Raw genomic sequence first — 15879 nt, forward strand, 5'->3', positions numbered from 1 at the left:
CGGGAACTTCCTTTGTAGGTCCAGGCAATCTTCAAGGAACAGCGTACCCCATCTGCTATAGTTTGTCCGGCCAAACCCGAAGAACAAAGGCATGCACCTCCGCACAGCTGAAACGACAAAACACCCATGACCGGAATTTCTAGCCATGTCTAGACTCTAGTCTAGACTCTAGACTAAATTCTAGTCTAGACTCTAGTCTAGACTCTAGTCTTGACTCTAGTCTAGACTCTAGTCTAGTCTAGACTCTTCAGGAATCAAGTAATTGAACAATAGGAACAGGAACAGGAACAATTACGAATAATATTGTAGTTCGTAACATGTTGAAATCGGTTTTTGGCAATTATCTTAAAAACCATTGACTTTTGGATATGAAAATGTATTACTGACCCCCCATAATGTGGCCATTGCGCAAATTTTGAGTGGTCGGGCAACCTCCTAGGTCCAACGGTTCTGTAGATACAGTCACGGCAAAAAAGGGGGCGTGGCCCAAAAAGGGGTGTGGCCATTTCAGCTATTTCGCCGTCAGTGGCAAATGTGTTACCAACCAAATATTGTTCCTGGACCTTCAATTAGTGGATTCCTGAAGAGTTTAGGTCTGTACAATAAAGTGCATACTCAACCACCATGAGCTACTCTAGTAATTGAAAATACAAAACTAGAATATCTTGGTTGGTTCGATAAATGGTTGGAAGGAAAATTACCATGTGTTTACGTGAACCACAATAACGAATATGAATATGAATGAATTTTTCTACTATATCTAAACTTTATTCCTGTATTAATTATAGCTTTCTCTGCTTATTTATCTTGCTTTCGGTTGACCCCTCATAGGCCTGTTTTTCATTGTGTTTGCGTTGACTTTGCACATACTGCCATCCAGGTCCTCCATGAGCCTCAAACTGTTGAAAAAGAGGAAACATCTTACTATAATTCACCAAATGTCCGTCTGTCCGTCCGTTCGAAGGTACCGCAAAAACGGCTTAACCGATCGCAACGATATTTTGGGTGGGTAATCCTAGGACCCCCTGGAGTAAAATAGGCTATATTGTTTTTCCAAGTTTTCCAAGTTTTCCAATTTTCCAGTTTTTCCAAACACGATGGAATAATATTTACCGACGTGAACAGTGGTGTGGCTTTTGTTGAAATTCTACGTACCAGGAGAGAGTAGATACTCTTTTTTTTTTTTTTTTTTTTTTTTTTTTTGTATACAAGATCGAGGCTCGTGAAAGAGCGAACATTAATCACACAGAAAGACAAACAGACACATCAAACAAATAACATCGGGAGCGGTAGACAAGATGGGGAGAGAGGGGGAAGGACACAAACACAACATTTGAGAGCAGGGACCGAGAGACATGGAGACATCGAGAGAACTGTGGGAGGGAGAGGGCTTTGGGGGGAGGCATGGGAAGGGGGGGGGGTGGGAGAGGTATAAAACATATGGACACTGCCAGGACTTCCAGGAAAGAAGTTGGAATTTCAAACAAGGTGGATCTGGGGTGAATTAGTGGGGGTAGAAAAGATCAAGGTTTTGGATGGGGGAAGATAAGAGATGGTGGTGAACAGCTGTTTTAAAGACTTGGAGGGAGGAGTGTGATTGAAGTGAGTGTGGGAGTTTGTTCCAGAGGCGGGAGAAAAGAGGAATGAAAGAGTGAAGGTGAGCAGAGAGCCGAGATTTCGGCAGTTTAACCATCAGAGGGTGGCTGGCAGATGTTGTGCGACCTGTAGGAATATTTGGGGGACAGAGCACAGAGAGAGCTGGGGGAGCAAGGCCGGAGAGGAGTCGGTAGAAGACAGAAATACCACCTACCTGCCTGCGGTGAGTGAGTGAAAGGCCCTCAGAGATAGCTTCATCGCGGGAGATTCCAATGATTCTGAAAGCTTTGGATTCAACAGCGTGAAGCCGAGCCAGGTGTGAGGCAGGAGCACCAGCCCATAGGGGAGAACAGTATTCCATTGAGCTGCGGATGAAAGCCTTGTATGTGGTGAGGAGCTCAGGTGTGCCTAGGAAGGACTTCGCACGACGGAGGATGCCCAGTCGGCGACTGGCTTTGGAGGCCAGCTTGGAAATGTGGTTTTCCCAAGAAAGATCATGGCAGATAGTGAGACCCAAAAGCTTGAGCGACAGAACTTCTTGGAGAGGATTGTTGAGAAAGTAGATCGGAGGGTTGTCCAGTCGATCTTTTCGGAGAGACATAGTAAGAGTGTGAGATTTGTCAGGATTGAAAGACATGTTCCACTTGTTTGACCAGTCTGTGATTTTGTCCAAGTCTTCAGAGAGTGAGGAGGCTGCAGACTGCCGATCTGAGGGAAGAGGAATGGAGCGGCAGAGAGTGGAGTCATCAGCAAAGAGATAGAGAGGATTTTCCAGAGAGTCGGAGAGATCATTGATAAAGACCAGAAAAAGCACAGGGCCCAGCACACTGCCTTGGGGAACTCCAGCCTGAACAGGAAGGGGAGATGAGAGAAATCCATTCAGGGCCACACGTTGACTACGACCAGAGAGGAAGTCCGCAAGCCATGCATGGAGATTTCCATGGATACCATAGGAGGAGAGTTTGGTGAGCAGAGCTGGGTGCCAGACCGTATCGAAGGCACGTGATATGTCAAGGGAGACAGCTCTGATTTCCTGTTTGGCATTGAGGACCTCCATTCATTGTTGAGACAGCAGAAGCAGCATGTCCAGAGTAGAGTGACCTGGTCTGAAACCAAATTGATGATCAGAGATCAAGCCATTGGAGAAGAGGAAAGATTTCATATCCAAAGCAATGATGGATTCCATGACTTTGCTGATAATTGGGAGCAGGCTGACGAACAGACTCTTGACGAACTCTTCCTATATAAACGTGCGGCTCCGAAGTAACACGGCAGTGTGTGCAAAGCGACTGAGAAACAGGTGTAGCTGCCGCTTCGGTGTTACAGATTCGGCGCGCACTCTTCACACATAAACGTGCGACTGAGAAAGACGTGTGGCGGCTGCTTCCGTTTTGCAGAATTCAATGTTTTTTCAAAATGGGCGCCATGTACTGTTTCGATTTTGATGATTTGCGTGTGATATGATTTAACGGATGCTTATATGAATCGTTTAAAATAAAACAGCCTTCAATTTCTGATATTTTGCCTTTTCATTTGGGCTTCCCAATTGAAGCCCCACCCAGAGGGCTAGTTTATGCTAGTTGCAAGTTTCTGAAATGTATACTCACATATGCCATTTTTTTGTTTGCAGATGGGAGAGTCTGATTGCTACAACACATTTGTTGTCCTTACTCTGCTCTTTTGGTTCGCTCTCGTTCATGTGAGTCTTTTTTTTGTCTTGTGTTTATTTTTATTTTTTTTGTATATACGATCGAGGCTCGTATAAGAGCTAACATTAATCACAAAAAAAACGACACACAAAACATACAATAAAGGTAGCGAGAGACGATGGGGAGGGAGAGAGGGAAGCACACAAGTACAACAGCAGAGGAGAGGGACATCGGCAGATCTGTGTGAGGGAGAAGGCTTTGAGGGCGGAGGCATGAGAGGGGGTTGGGGGGGGGGGGGATTGGAGAGGTATAAAACACATGGATGTTTAAATATCCGTGCTTATATTGTTTAATTCATTTCCTTGCTTATATTGCTCCTGTGTACAAATTGCGGGATGAGTATTGTGTTTAAACTATTTTCTGGCTTTTATAATGTAGTGTGTCTCTGCTGATGGTTACACCAAGTGGAACTATCCCCCTATATTTAATATCCAATTTCTCGACTGGCACTTGGGCCATAATGGAACACTGTATCAGTGTTATATCAACGGCCTTAGACTCCACCAGTTGTAATTGTCCCCCATGCGTATGACAAGGTCGGAGACGGGGAATATTAGATTGAGCTCCGTCCGACCGACCGACTCATCATCTGTCCATGTACTTTTGTGTACGCGATATTTCAAAAACTGTTGAACTTTTTGCTTTCATATTACAGATATCGATTCGTCATGAGTTCATCTTAACCTGATTAGATCATGGCTGTGATTTGCTAAATTATGTTGCCATGGCAACCATCTCGGTAACCTGGCTTAAACCGTTCAAGATTTTTCTTTCATATTACACAGATGTATTCTTCATACCACCCAAAATGCGGGGGACCGAGAGTATCACCTTCTTGTTGTAAATATGTGGAGCCAATGCAAAATACAGAGCGGTTGAACGATGTTGACTTTCTCATTTCTTTCCCTTCTGTTCCCTTTCTCTTTCTTCTCCTCCCTTCTTTATGCCTGATCCTCTTACCTCATCTCATTTGCTTCATCTTTTTATCCTTCTACTCTTCTATCACATCATTTTCTTATTTTGCATCATTTTCACAATTGCATCCTTTGCCGCAAGCCATTTTTATTTTGTTCCAAACTTATTGTATTGTTCTCACTTTCTTTGGTATTTACCACTCCCATTATAATCATTCTCTTTTATTTGTGCTTTTTTGTTGTTTCTGTTTTGATTTATTCCTCCTTATCAAGGTGTTCTATGAATGCTTGTGTTCTTACTTTTCATGTATTGTATGCACGAGTTCCTTTTCGTGTTCAATTGTTGCAAATTGTTAGGGTTAGGGCTGGTATGGTTAGGGTTAGACTAATCCTAACCCTATATTTCAGTAGGTAAATTTTTTCCCATCTCCTTTATTATCTTTACTGTGGATTAATTAACCAGACTCACCTCAACCTAGGTTTGACAGTCTAAACTGAAGTGTAGTAATCAAAGGGACGTACACGTTTCAAGAGAGGGACAAAGGGAATGGTCTTGAAAGCACTTTCATATTTAGAGCCAGTGGAGAGAAAACTGGGTGGTTATTTAAGAATCGTGTTTTCGAGGTAAAAATTGTTGTTTCTAGGTAAGTGTAAAAAGGAGATTGTTGAGTGGAAGAAAAAAATGAAAATAAAGATTGGCAAGTATTAGAGGCTTAACACTCATCCCGGTGTTTCGCCACTGAAGGTGGATGGAGGTTATGTTTTCACCCCTGTCTGCCTGTTTGTCTGTGAACAGCTTATCTCCCCGTTTAGTCTCACTAATTTAATATTGTTGGGTGTAGTGACCTTTTGTACAATCTTACTATAATTCAACAAATGTCTGTCCGTCTGTCTGTCTGTCTGTTCCCATGTACCGCAAAAACGGCTGAACCGATCGCAACAAAATTTTGGGTGGGTAATCCTGGGACCCCCTGGAGTAAAATACGCTATATTGTTTTTCCAATTTTCCAATTTTTCCAATTTCCAATTTTTCCAATTTTCCAGTTTTTCCAAACACGATGGAATAATATTTACCGATATGAACAGTGATGTGGCTTTTATTGAAATTCTACCAATACTGTTTAGATTTTGATGATATGTGTGTGATGTGATTTAACGGATGTTTATATAAATCGTTTAAAATAAAAAAAGCCTTCAATTTCTGATATTTTTTCTTTTCATTTGGGCCTCCCAATTGAAGCCCCGCCCATAGGGCGGGTACCGTTGCTAGTATATAGAAATGGACTAATGATGAATTTTCCCACATTTTGTCGATTAGATGCAGATATGTGAAGATGTTCGACCTTTAAAGAAGAATACTAAAATCTGATTTACTGTAAGGCCTTCTTTCCGAAGTGCTGCAATGTTTTTAAGTGGTCCTCTTGCGAACTAGTCAATCCATTAGTACTTTGACTTGATATACTCATAACCCAAAAGTGTAAAATGCTTTAAAAATGCTGCCAAAAGTAAACAGAGTTGTCTTCACTCGGCATTCCTCGCTCCATTCACTGAGGATTAGGGTGGACATTTGACGTATTTCTCTGCCTGAAATGTTTTAAGCGATTGATGAGCAAAGGGCAAATTAAATTGAAAATGCTTTTGTTGTGAAGACTCCAATGTCTGCTTTCCTTGCTTTTTCTTTGCATGAGTTTACTTTGTCAATTTACAAAATCCTTCAACAAAATTTAGACACACAAAGTAGGATGGAAAACTAGTCTTGATCATGAAGGCTCATGTCATTCTGCAGAAAAAAGCAGGCAGGTTGTTGTCTTAAAATGATGTTGTTGCTGAATTTGGTCTCCGAGACAAGGAGACAGATACCACCTGTTGATTATTTTCTGTAGATGCCGCACATCCATGGAAATAATGATGTCCTTCAAAGAGCATATTGCCATTTTCGAAAGTTCCTCTCTTTGCCCAATCCAATGGGCCATGTGTGTCGAGACATCCTGAGCCTCATCAAGGCCGAGCGGAGGGCACCAGGTATGTTCAGCATCATTGTCTTTAACGAGGTGTAGCTTCGCGTTCCATGCTCATCACTGTGTACTTTTTTTTATAGGACCCACAATTAATTTTAGCATAAATAAGTTTGGCTGTAAAGTAAGCATGAATAAATCATTCAAATATTTTTGTTGTAACAAAATAACTTCTCAAACTCACTTGGCAGTTACAATTCAAGTTATATGATGATTTTGAAAACTCATCCTGTTATTGTGATTCTCAAGAAATGTTTGCCTAACCTTTGCAGTAAGTACTACCTGCAGAATTATTTATCACTCCTTCATTTTTGTTCTGGATTACCTTTTTGAAACCAATTTTCTTGTTAAAATGTTGTGCACTAGTGAAGAGCCCGCCCTTATGGACAGGTTAATTTCTCCCTTATTCCAGATGGGATGATTGCAATACCAACCACCAACCTCCACCTGGAGCGGCGCTATACGATACACATTTACATAGAGAGAATCGGGGTACTTCTCCTACCCTGAACTCCCAGGACGATTAAAAATTTTTACCACCTAAAACTTTCCTGTGCACAACCCAAGTACAATCACCACTTTTCAACTCATTCTGTCCAGCGGTTTAGGAGTGCATAGAAGTCAAACAAACAGACACTTTTCAGATTATGTCGAGGAAGACCAAGTTCCTCTATGTCAAATGTTCTTTCTAACTCGTGTTTGAAATGAGGTCTGAGCTGATTTTGAATGGAGCTATCTATGCCAATCAAGCCTGGTGTTGGCTTAGCGGTTAGGGTTCCGGGTTGGGATCCTTGGATCCTGGGTTCGAATCCCGGTCGATCGCTGAATTAACGCCAGGGTGGTTGACTCAGCCTGTCATCCTTCCGAGGTCAGCAAATTGAGTACCAGCTTGCTGGGATGAATGATCCCGGTGTGTACCCCAGTTTAGAATAGGTACACCGTATCCCTGCACATCATAAGAGGCGACCAAGGGTTGGCGTCAGGAAGGGCATCCGGCCATAAAAACATTGCCTCAAACAGGGAACCATGATTGTCATGGGGCCCGCAAGGCTAACCCCCGCTCTAGCGGGGAAAAATGGCCTTAAAACGATCTTTCATTCATTCATATCTATGACAAAATCAAAGTGGTATAGGTGTTAAAGACAGGGTTTGGTATTTATTAATTTACCTGATAAGTCACGGTTAACTGGTTTGGCCTCCATGCAGGTCATTCCACCCTGCAAATGCTGCTTCATAGATCTCAGATGTCAGCAATTGATGGATGATATTAATCTCAAACAGGAGGTCAGGGCCATCTCACTGGACATACTCTGAGCATTTGATACCGTGTGTCTCCATTTATTGCTTCTCCAACTGTCAGCTAATGGTGTCCACCGTCCCCACCTGGACTGGCTATCAGATTTCCTCTTTGTTCATAGCTGCAGCAGCTTCCCTCCCTGATGATCTTGAGAAAATATATACAACTGGTCATCTACTTTGAACATGTTTTTACCTTCTATAACCTTGTTTTTCTACGAGCCTTAATCTGGTATTAAAAATAAAGTTGTGTATTAATACAAAGACTCGCACCATTATTTTGTCTATAAGGACCGGCTGACAAATCCCCCAATCAATTCTGTGGTCCGTGTTGTTGTTGTTGTTGTATATCCCCAGACAGTTCTCTCAAACAAGCCCGCGGCACGGTGACAGCCGATTGATCTCAATAGACAGCCAATTGATCTCAATAGACAGCCGAATGATCTCAATAGACAGCCGATTGATCTCACAGGAATCACGTGGTCCACCAGCAACCCTCTCCTAATGAAACTGCCTAAAGCCAGAACCACTGCTCAACACCACTCATTTATTCCTCTCTATTTCCACTTGTGGAACCACCTTCCACACTCTCTTTATGATCTCATTCTTCCCTCCAGGTCTTCAAGATAGCTGTTCACCACCATCTCAAATCATCCCCCATCCAAAGCCATGATCTTTTCTACACCCGTTAAACCACCCACACCCCTCTCAAAATTTTGCTTACTATAAGGTACCCGTGCTACGCATGGGTGGGAGGCCAGAAGCAAACAGACAATGCAGAAACGGCGAAAGCTAAAGCATGAAACCAATAAATTCCACATTCCTGTAGCACCTTCAGTCGCACGTCAGACATGGATAGCAAGTTCGTGAAGGACTTCCATGAAAAACGTACCCGTTCGCAAACAAACATGTACGTGTGTTTCATACCCAGTCAATGGCGAATCTGCATATGGCGATCCACGAATTCACGTTTAGAAAGTAGAAACCATCACGGCATTCCGTCATTGACTTGAACTCGATATCTCTTTTTTCATTCCAAACAGAAAAACTCCAATCACAAATGAAATAACATTAATATAAAAAATTAACTTTTAACAACATTCGTGAAATAAACAAATATTTAAATCCTGATGTGAAGTTCCGTACGGTTGGGTGAACACAATTACGAATTCAAAATCGTAATTGTATTCACTCAATTCCAATCATCAATTGATACTTCAACAAAATACTGTTTTAAATGACGGTTGTATTTGGATATTATCAAACCTGCGCAAATGCCGTCATCTGTCCACTTCCGCATTCGTGGCAGGTTCGTAATTGTCATCAAAATCTAAACAGTATTTGTAGAATTTCAATAAAAGCCACATCACTGTTCATATTGGTAAATACTATTCCATCATGTTTGGAAAAACTGGAAAATTGGAAAACTTGGAAAAACCATATAGCCTATTTTACTCCCAGGGGTGCCAGGAATATCCACCCAAAATATCGTTGTGATTGGTTGAGCCGTTTTTGCGGTACCTTTGAACGGACAGACAGACGGACATTTGGTGAATTATAGTAAGATGTATCCATATTGTCCACCCCTTGCGTTCTCCCCTACCCCTCGTCATTACCTGCATCCCTGGTTGTCCGTTTCTGTCTACCTTCTCCTTCCGCCCTGCTGTTGGCATTTCCCCTTTCTCCTGCTGTTCCCTTTGTTATGTTGTGTTCTGATCTGTTCTGTGTCCTAGCTCTTCCACGAGCCTAGACCTTGTCGGAGGTTAGTTGGAAGTCATCGATGTACTGGGTCTAGTATTGTTTCTGTAAGTAAGGGATTGTTTCTGTACTATGTCAAGGAATTGACTATAGATCTCATCGCAACTCACAGGACACTTGTATAGATTACATTTTGTGCAGTATTGCGGGGGTTGAATGGGGGTAACAGCACAAATTGAATGGGCAGTATCATATTTTCCTGTGTATGATATTTGTCAAAGGAAGAGCTTTTTCTTCCAATTTCTTCCAAATTTCCACTTGTACACAGTTTTTTATTTTATTCTGTCTGGCACATAAGAGTGAACTTGGTGCTAATTGCAGTTAAGCAACGAACAGTTTTACTGATTTGATTCACTAAGAGCAACAACAGTGTTTCTCTCCATAACATTATGTAATAATATGAGTTCCCTTACAAGAAACATCAACGCAGGAGGCCTACAGGCCCATAAAAGCCTGCGCTATTATTACCAACCTATATGGTTGTTTGTCCGTGCTTTATCCTCTTTTTAAATGCTGAACGTCAAGCAAGGAAGCAGCATCTGTCATTTTAAAAGTCTTTGGTATGAATCAGCAGGGGTTTGGACCTCCGACCTCCCAGACTCAGAGCGGACGCTGTAACGCCACTGATGCTTTCCCACAATGCACATGTTGATAACCCTCTCACTCCAGCCAAAAGAACAGTTGCATCCTTGTCTGACCTCTCCAGAAAGCATTCACCACTTGGAGTAAAAAAAATGCACAAATGGCTCCCAAAGAGTGGTCAAACACTACGCTATTATTATTTTAAGTATTATCGTCTTATTGCTTTGGAGCGCTACTCTTCTTGCTATTGTACAGTCGTAACACCTTTTCCTATGGTTTGGGCAAACTTGGCCTCATGATTAATTTGTGACCACAATACGATGATTGTTGTGTTGTTTTCAAAACAACATTATTATTTTAACAAGCTTTTGGAAAGGTGATTCTTTTAAATATACAGAATATCTTTGTGTGATTATCCAACCTTTCGGAAATTAATATGTTTGGTTTGACTTCTTTGAAGGTATAACTTATCAGAGGATTGTCAGGATGGAAAACATGAATCACGATGACTCTTTGAGCAACAAGTAAGTAATCATGGACATCTTAATTGGCTCTACACTATTTTGGTTGCCAACGTTTAGACTAGTTCAGCTTGAGTAGAGTCTAATTGGACAGAGAAGAGAAATAGAAAGTGTTGATTATTTTAGCGCGAGGAAAGTTATTTTGTTTTAGGATTTCCCTGTCACGTACCGAGCACGGTACCTAAACTCTTTCAGCATTTATGAATGAAGAGGAAAATCATTGCTTAAATTTTATTCAGCCTCTTTTTGTTAACCTGGACACAAACTTGCCAAAATTAGATGTTTTCTTAAAATAAGAAAAGTTTCCTGAAACAACTTTCCTGAAACAAACACAGTGCAAGGAGAGTGAAAAGTTTCACTCTCCTTGCACTGCCCTCTCTCCGCCCCACCCCCCAGGAGTACCTCTGGCTATGGCTTCCTCTCCGCTCCCACCTCTTGTTCATATGTGTTCTGTACCATCCAACATACAGTGATGACTCCATTTACATCTCACTGTCTGACAACATGGACCAACTTCTATCTTTCCGTCTTCGACTGACTCCTCTCTGGCCTTGCTCCTCCAGCTCTCTCTGTGCTCTGTCCCCAAAATATTCCTTCTGGTCACACAAGATCTGCCAGCAACCCTCTTATGGTTAAACTGCCAAAATCAAGACTCTCTGCTCACCTTCACTCTTTCATTCCCCTTTTCTCCCGCCTCTGGAACAACCTCCCTCACTCCCTTCAATCCCACTCTTCCCTCCAGGTCTTTAAAACAGCTGTTCACCACCATCTCTTATCTTCCCCCATCCAAAACCTTGATCTTTTTTACCCCTGCTAATACACCCCAAATCCACCTCTTTCATTCTCTGACTTCATTTCTGAAATTCCTAGTAGTGTTAATTTGCTTTATACCGTGTACCCCTCCCTCCTCCCCAGCCTTCCCCCTTCCACAGATCTACCGACATCCCTGTTCTCTACTGTTGTTGTGCTTGTGTGCTTCCCTCTACGTCCCCCTCTTATCTCCCGCTCCTTTCATTGCATGTTTTATCTGTCTGTGCATGTTTTCATGTTCAATGCGTTAGCTCTTACACGAGCCTCGATTCTGCATACAAAAAACAAAAATCAAAGAAAACCATGAGAACCACTGTTGTTGGGGCTAGAAAATTTTTCTCATGGTTTTCTTGTTTCAAGAAAACTTTTCTTGTTTTAAGAAAATATTTTGTTGCTAAGAAAAATATTTTTGGCAGCATGCAAAGTTGACCCAAGCATATGTTGAATTGCGAGCCAATGGCAGTTGTCTTTGAAGTAGACTGCTATTGTTGCATGGTAGCGGGTAGCCAATTGCTGAGTGTACGTAAACTACTGCTCTGGCATTGCTCGAGGGTCAATTAAAAATTGCCCTTCCCAAATTGTTAAGCAAACATTTCAGAAATCATCTCTGTGAAAGCAAAGCTTATCTGTGCTCATCGGAGAGTGGAAAGACCAAATAACCATTTCCGTTAGGATAATGGAAAAGCACTTACCTTGTTTGTTTTCATGGGTAATTTTCAAGGTTTCAGCCAGTATTTGAAAATGCATTTTCTCGAAGTAGTCGACCCACCTTGGTGAGATGTGAAAAGGCCTTTTGTGCATGTTTTCTAGAACAATTTTGCTGTTGGATCCTGCAGACTTGTCACCAGGGATGGAGCAGGCTGTTTCTGATGGTGTAACTACCAGATCACCTCCGCAAGAGGTCTTAATTGGGCAGGCCTTTCAGAGTATTTTTGGAACGCAGTTCAACGTGCCAATGTTGCGGGAGAAGCTGAAGGTAAATAACGATGTGGACTATTGTGAACATTGATGCAACTGTCCACTTCCTTGTGGTTTTTGAGTTCCTCAAGATGACTGTTTAAATGCTACACTGTGTTTGTGTTAACGTTCTTTCTTCCAAATACATCTGCAGATGAATAGCATTCAATGTTTGCATTTTGCTGTTACACTGTTAGTAGGGTCGATATACGAAAAAAACTCACCTAACCCCCAAACAATTGATACAAAAGGTTTTTCAATGGATTCTGGTACCATTGGGCATGCTAAATAACATACTAAAAATCTAGTAACATCTGACTTCCGGAAAGGGGTCATTTTCAAGATGGCGTCCACGATGGCCACCGGGAGCTTAAAATGGCCATATGTCAATTATTATTCAACCTAGAAAGGTGGTTTTGGTGTCTAACCCTAGGTTTTAGGGCCCAAGGAATCCAATTGAATCAATAAAATTACCATCAGTTAATTATTTATTGACAAGTCCAAGATGGCATCCCAAGGTGACATCCTGATCCACTAAAATGGCTCTGTCGAATAGTAGTCAACCTAGAGAGATTTTTTCAGTGTGTATACCTAGGTTTAAGGCACCCAGTAAATCATCAAAATTACTTAAATAAGCACAAAGTAATCAGGTAATCCAGTAAGCCAGGTTTACCAGCCCATTAGGCATTTGTTGTCTTATACAGTTAGTCGCTATTCATCGTCATCCTCCGACTCCTCTGGAAGAAACTTGTTATGTGGATTGTCACATTCTTCTTTAGCATGCCCAATGGTACCAGAATCCATTGAAAAACCTTTTGTATCAAATTTTTTGGGGTTCAACCATATATTGACCCCTCTATGTGGAGGTTGGTGCTGTTTGTAACCCCTATTAGTCATATAGGAGTCTGTCTTTGGGTATATGTAAGAGTTTGAGGTCTGCTGTTGCAGTCTTAGGCCTGATAATTAAAAATTTGCCCAGGGAACACCAGCCTGAACAGTTTACATTTTGTAACCCACTGATAGGCCGGATCTCGATCCGGACCTGAACCAAACCCTATTCACCTTGTTCTTTTCACCTACCCAACTCATCCACCGAGTTTGGTCATGTCATTGTCACCATGGATTTTTTGTTGCATCTGCATGGAGACAACTATTGTTTGGAAGAAATCACAGATTGAGTTAACATCAGGGGCAGTAGATGTTGGAGACCAATCCTAAAGTGAGATGCCTACGTGTAGTCCCTGCCAATTTGCCTGAGTGAAATGCCAGACTCGTCGGCACTGAAGTATCTGTCTGACAGTTACCAGAGAGATGTTAACTCTCGCAAGAGAGGTTGACCCTCTCTCAGCTTAATCTCTTTATCCGATGCACTCACCTATTTGACATGCCTCGTGTTGACTTAACGGTTAAGGTGGTTGGCCTAAGATCTTATCGTCTTGAGTTCGAACCTTCCGAGGTTGGCAAAATGAGTACCAGCTTACTGGGAACAGGGGTAACTGCATCAGCAACACAGCCGCATTCCCAGCAATGATGCAACAGCAGCTACAGACTACATATGAAATAATAATAATAATAATCACAATAACCTATTCAACGTCGACTTGTTTGTCCTAATAGACCCTTGAAAATGGTTGGGTATTTGTTCAAATGCTGATGACATTTCTTGTTTTATGTTGAGGATGACATTATTCCACAAAACAGGTTACAGGGATTAAAAATAATTTCTTTCCATAGAATTTGTCAAAAGAGCAGCTGAAGAGTATTTATGAAAGGTGCACAGATGCCATGGAAGAGGCCGCAGCGACGCCGCACCGCGGGAAGTCTTTGGTGAAACTGAAGCAGCAGTGCCATGAAATTGCTGCTGAAGTATCAAACTCTTTTGAACAAGGTACATTTGATTGAGGTTTCCGTTCAAATTCATGGCAGGAATGTTTTTTGTTTTTGTTCAAAATCAAATTTTTTTTTTTTTTTTTGTAGAACAAGATCGAGGCTTGTGGAAGAGCTAACATCAATCACAAAAAAACAAACGTAGACACAAAACATACAATAAAGGGAGTGGGAGACAAGATGGGGAGAGAGAGGGAAGCACACAAGTACAACAGCAGAGAACAGGGACATCGGGAGATCTGTGGTAGTGAGAGGGCTTGGGGGGAGGAGGCATGGGAAGGGGGGGGGGGGGGGAGTATAAAACACATGGACACTGCTAGGACTTCCAGGAAAGAAGTCGGTATTTCAAAAAAAAATGGATCTGGGGTAAATTAATGGGGGTAGAAGAGATCAAGGTTTTGGATGGGGGAAGATAAGAGATGGTGGTGAACAGCTGTTTTAAAGACCTGGAGGGAGGAGTGGGATTGAAGAGAGTGAGGAAGTTTGCCAGTAAAAGTGAAGACTCATTTATTCCTTGCAAATAATCGGCAAGATAATTGTAATGATCTCATCCGATACAGCAGCATTTTCGGATTCGATATGTGAGAAGGTATTTTTAATTTTTATAAAATGGGTCATGGTCATATTGTTCCCTTCAGAGTTAATGGTGAAGACATGTAAAAGTTTGTTGCGTGCTTCTGACAGAGAGGGCGAGCGATGCAGAATTGGAGAATGTTCCTGACTTCATTCCGCATTTCGAGGTTCGCATCTGGAAGGAAGATCATTTGGGTAAACCTGTGGCACATAGTTCGTTCTGTTGCTGTTTTTGATAGGTTTTACTTATTTTAATCACGACGAGGTGTTTTAATTCCAATGTTGTTGTTGTTTTTTTTCTTGCAGATTTCTTAAACACTCACTTGCTCAACAGTGATGCACAGGAAGCAAATTTAACCTGTTCAAAGGAACCTTCACTTTTTCCTGTAGCTCACCATGGTCCACCTAACACGGGAAGTTCACAACATTTAGAGCCGCCCTGCGATGCTGCTTTGCTACATGAACAGGTTCTAGGAACGGAAGCAGAAAATGCTGACCAGATACTTCCTAAACAGCCGTTGGTAGTTGACGAGGAGGAGCATGTGGCTACGTTAAATCGCCAGTCGCCCAGACTTAATCGAAAGGCTGCAATGAGGCGTCGGCCAGGTTGCAACTTGAGAAATTTCCTTAGAAGTCCATCGGAAAGTTATGGAGACAAAGCCCTGGCACGTCCACATTCATGCTGCTGCGAGCAAACGTGCATGCACCTGCATGGACTGCACCCTCATCCTGGCCCTCAGCAGCTCCATATTGTTTTGTTTGGCATGGACAAAACTCTGGGTAGACTTGCTGGCGCCTACTGCAAACTCCGGTACCTACTTGCTTTATTCCGGCTCCTCAATTAAAATAAACGAACCTTGAATGAGATTAATTAATCAGATATTTGTCTAATTCTGTGCTGTGATTGTGTAAAATAATAAAAGTGGGATTTCTAAATTCCAATCGAGTAGAATCCATCCGGGTTGGGTTATATATTGCGCATTATGGCCTCTTCCCCAATCAAAACCACTATTACCAAGGCCTATGAACACCATAATGGAACTTATTTCTCCTTCAGCATCCATTAACAGGCCATCTTTTATTGTATCACATGATTTTCCATCCAAGCATGGTCTTCTCTTGTTTGTTTTTGTACGCACATGCTCTATCCACTACTCCTCTTCTAACAGCCCCAATTATTCCCACCTTCTGGAACGTTTTTGGCCTACAGACCTATCGGCTTACTTCAAATCATCAGCAAGTTCATGGAATCCATCATCGC

The 15879-nt window shown here is 42.0% G+C and overlaps 1 protein-coding gene across 1 annotated transcript in view; it reads left to right on the top strand.

Annotated features, from left to right (window-relative positions):
- LOC137434268 (phosphoinositide 3-kinase regulatory subunit 5) overlaps positions 1–15879 on the top strand; it is a 90567-nt gene that overhangs the window by 46663 nt on the left and 28025 nt on the right. Inside the window, exons 4-10 of the mRNA XM_068127109.2 lie at positions 3227–3295; positions 6103–6241; positions 10331–10394; positions 12012–12177; positions 13893–14046; positions 14730–14813; positions 14925–15429. Coding sequence (XP_067983210.2) covers positions 3227–3295; positions 6103–6241; positions 10331–10394; positions 12012–12177; positions 13893–14046; positions 14730–14813; positions 14925–15429 — 1181 coding nt within the window. The remainder of the gene's footprint in view (positions 1–3226; positions 3296–6102; positions 6242–10330; positions 10395–12011; positions 12178–13892; positions 14047–14729; positions 14814–14924; positions 15430–15879) is intronic.

Source organism: Myxine glutinosa, chromosome 10 (genome assembly GCF_964187855.1).
Source record: "Myxine glutinosa chromosome 10, kmMyxGlut1.1, whole genome shotgun sequence".
NCBI classification, from domain to species: domain Eukaryota; kingdom Metazoa; phylum Chordata; class Myxini; order Myxiniformes; family Myxinidae; genus Myxine; species Myxine glutinosa.